At 39.0% G+C, this 3167-nt stretch overlaps 1 protein-coding gene across 1 annotated transcript; it reads left to right on the forward strand.

Moving 5' to 3' along the window:
- Positions 1-327: 327 nt before the first annotated feature.
- Positions 328-2900, forward strand: COMMD3 (COMM domain containing 3; the record flags this gene model as incomplete). The annotated part of the gene is made up of 7 exons (XM_009079025.1): positions 328-518; positions 624-687; positions 792-826; positions 1138-1198; positions 1288-1344; positions 1438-1497; positions 2555-2900. Coding segments are annotated over 7 exons (528 nt in total), but the record flags the coding sequence as incomplete, so codon positions are not given.
- Positions 2901-3167: the final 267 nt, after the last annotated feature.

Consider the following 3167-nt stretch of genomic DNA (forward strand, 5'->3'; position numbering starts at 1 on the left):
GGCTCCGCTCCTCGCCACTAACGGGCTGCTGAGCGGCGCGGACGGCGCTTGGAGAGGAAATTGAAGTTTTCCTTCTCTTTTTTTTCTTCTCTCTCTCTCTTTTTTTTTTTTCCAACCTTTAAAAAATAAAAAGAAAAAAGGGACCATTTTTCTCACAACTGTCATATTCACTTGAAGACAACCAGTGTTTAAATGTCTCTAATACTCCTCCTCCGCCTCCTCACACCTTGCCTGCGCGCTCCGTCCTTTCTCTCTGAAACACCAAATGTGTTTCATTTTAAAGGGTTTTTTTGGTTTTTTTTTGATGGGGAATGATCCCGTTCGAAGGGGGAGCAGCCGCCCTCGGTACCGTGTGCTGGGGGTTTGGCACAAAGTGCGTGTGTCATCAGTAATTCATTTATTTTAGACGATCCAGACCTGAAAGATATTGACCCTACAGTATTAAAACATTGCCATGCTGCGGCTGCAACGTGTATTCTGGAGGCAGGGAAGCACAAAGCCGATGTATCTGCCATAAGGTACGAATACTTGGAAGCTACACCATTTTTCTAGCGGTTGTTCCTTCAGAGTGTACTGCTGAGTTAATGTGAACAGAGAACTAATAAATGCCTTTTTCCCCCTAGCACATGTCTAGAAGACTGTAAACTGGATAAAGAGAGAATAGAACAATTTTGCACCGAATACCAGGTTTTTAAACCAATTTTAACATATGAAATTTTTTTCCTGTCATAGGAATTTATTGAACCCAGCAAAATTTTTTTCCTTTTTTTTTTTTTTTTTTCTCTCTCCAGAAAAACAAGGATGCATTGGAAATCCTATTGGGAAGGTAGGTCCATCAGTCAGCACAGAGACACATTTTCAATTACAGTTAGTTTGAAACTGTCCTGAAAAACACTTCTGCATACTTTAGGTGATTAAAGTACAAAATATTGTTCCAGTAGGGGAAAAAAAGTGCATTTTTAACAAACTCTAGAAAAGTTGAAAGTTTTCTTCATTTGGAGTTCTACTCTAAAAAAACCTTTTTGAGCTTTTCAAGAAGCATTGCAAGGATCATGAAAAAGTTCTTTATTGATGGACAGCTTGAGAAAATGACCTTTTGTTTTAGCATAGGGAACTTGTAACTATTGTGTCTTTCAGCATAGGCAGATCTCCTCTCCATGTAACTGATGTGTCTTGGCGCTTGGAATATCAGATCAAGGTAATTTTACCACATCAAGGTGTTTCTTCAGTCTGTTTTAGTGCTGAGACCTGACTTTTTTTTGTGTGTGTTCTTTGTTTTTAATTTAGAACAATCAACTTCATAAAACTTATCAGCCTTCCTACTTGGTGACCTTAAATGTAGAGGTACTGTACTCCCATCACCCTCAGAGGAAAAAACCACAGTTTCTATATTTTTTAAATGAAGTAGACATTGTTGTTTGTGTTTTTTCCCTTCAGAACAGTGATTCAGGATCACACCCTGATGTTAGCTTTAGTTGTACGATGGAGCAATTACAGGTACTTGTTTCCTTCATCATTCTATGCTTAGCTCCAGTTGTGGATGTAAATGCATTTAACAACTTGCCAATCATAATAAACTAATATATACTATTGCTAAAAACCAAAAACTGGTACTGGGAGGGTAAGAGGGAATCTTCCATAAAAATTACCCAAGTGTATTTTTACTGTCCTTTCAAATAAAGTTGGAAAGTAACCGATTTTAGTTGCATGGGGAGTGTTTTACAAATTTGCATAAATATTTTGTTTTCGTGCCTGTAATATGTTTGTATATGTGGGAGGAAATTCATCATTTTCTGAAACTCTGATTTCCCATGCTTTGGAGAAATGGTTAAAGAAGCTGGTTTAGTGGTTTAAATGTGTCACGATTAAAAATAGAGAACAAACCGAAGGCTCTTCAGTGGTGTTAATGACATGTAAGAAATGTACTGAAACAAACGTTGATCTTTGTTTAGCGATTTAAATGTGTATCTGAACAATAGAGGTATTGTAATGCTTGGAAGTGACCAAACTGCGGAGGATCGGGAAGAGGGGATGGGGTGGAGGGGAAAAGCAAGATATTAAAACTTCAGATTTACACCTCCTCTTTTTAAATGTGTGTCTCCAAAGTCGTCCACTTTTCACTAATGAGCGTTCCTAGTCGGTTTGCTGACGTAGTGAAATCTGACGTGCTTTGCCTGGAGAATGGTTCTACTACAAAACTGCACTCAAAATATTTTTAGAGTATTAGAAATGCATATAATACTTCAAAGCCTGGAGCAAATGTCATCATTAGCCGTCGTGGCAATACCGACAAAATCTACATGTTAATAGTGGTGATCTATTTCAGGAGCAAATATACTTTTAAAAGTGTTTTCCTTCAGTTCCCACTTTCCTTGTTACATTGTAAAATACGGAGCTATTTAATTACTTGTTGGCATTGTTCATCAGTTGCAACGTTTCTTTGTGCTACAAGGTGCTGGTTTCCCTTGCCTCTGTGTATTTAAAAAAATAGATCTGTTCCTCTAGATGACCTTTTAAAAATATGTTTATTCTAAGACACTATTTCATCTCTTAGGATTTAGTTGGAAAACTAAAAGATGCTGCAAAAAGTCTAGAAAGAGCGACTCAGATGTGATTGAAGGAAGGTGTCAGCCTGCTGAGCTGCAGTACTCTCATTCCTAAGAGTGTCTTCTAAATGACAAATGTCTTTCATCTCTTGATCTCTTTTTTTTTTTTAAGTCCTTGGATGTGAATTAAGTGAAATAACTTTATTGCATCCGCACTTGGTATTCCTTGCTAGTGTCATTTTTTTTTAATTAACTCTTGTTAAATATTGGCTTAACTGTCGTGCCATCAAAGCATTCCTTCTGTCTTACTTTGTATATTTTTACAATTGTCACTGCGTATTTTTCACTGGGCTCTAATAAAAGTTAATTCGTGCCCGTTCTGCGATTTCTATGGGTGAATTAGATGTACCTAAAAAGTAAGATGCTCAACGTGAGATCAGCTCAGTGAGCCGAATGTCCATTCCTCCCGTGCCGCGGCTGCGGCGCGATGGCTCAATCGCCCGCCGCGCTTTGTCATTTCACTCAGCCGATATCTACACGTCCCCGCGAGGAAAGGTCGGAGCCCGGCGCGGGGGGCGAGGAAGGGTTCGGTTCAGTCGTACGGACCCGGGCAAGCCGCGG

The sequence above is a fragment of the Acanthisitta chloris genome, unplaced genomic scaffold (genome assembly GCF_000695815.1).
Source record: "Acanthisitta chloris isolate BGI_N310 unplaced genomic scaffold, ASM69581v1 scaffold29717, whole genome shotgun sequence".
In the NCBI taxonomy this organism is placed as follows: domain Eukaryota; kingdom Metazoa; phylum Chordata; class Aves; order Passeriformes; family Acanthisittidae; genus Acanthisitta; species Acanthisitta chloris.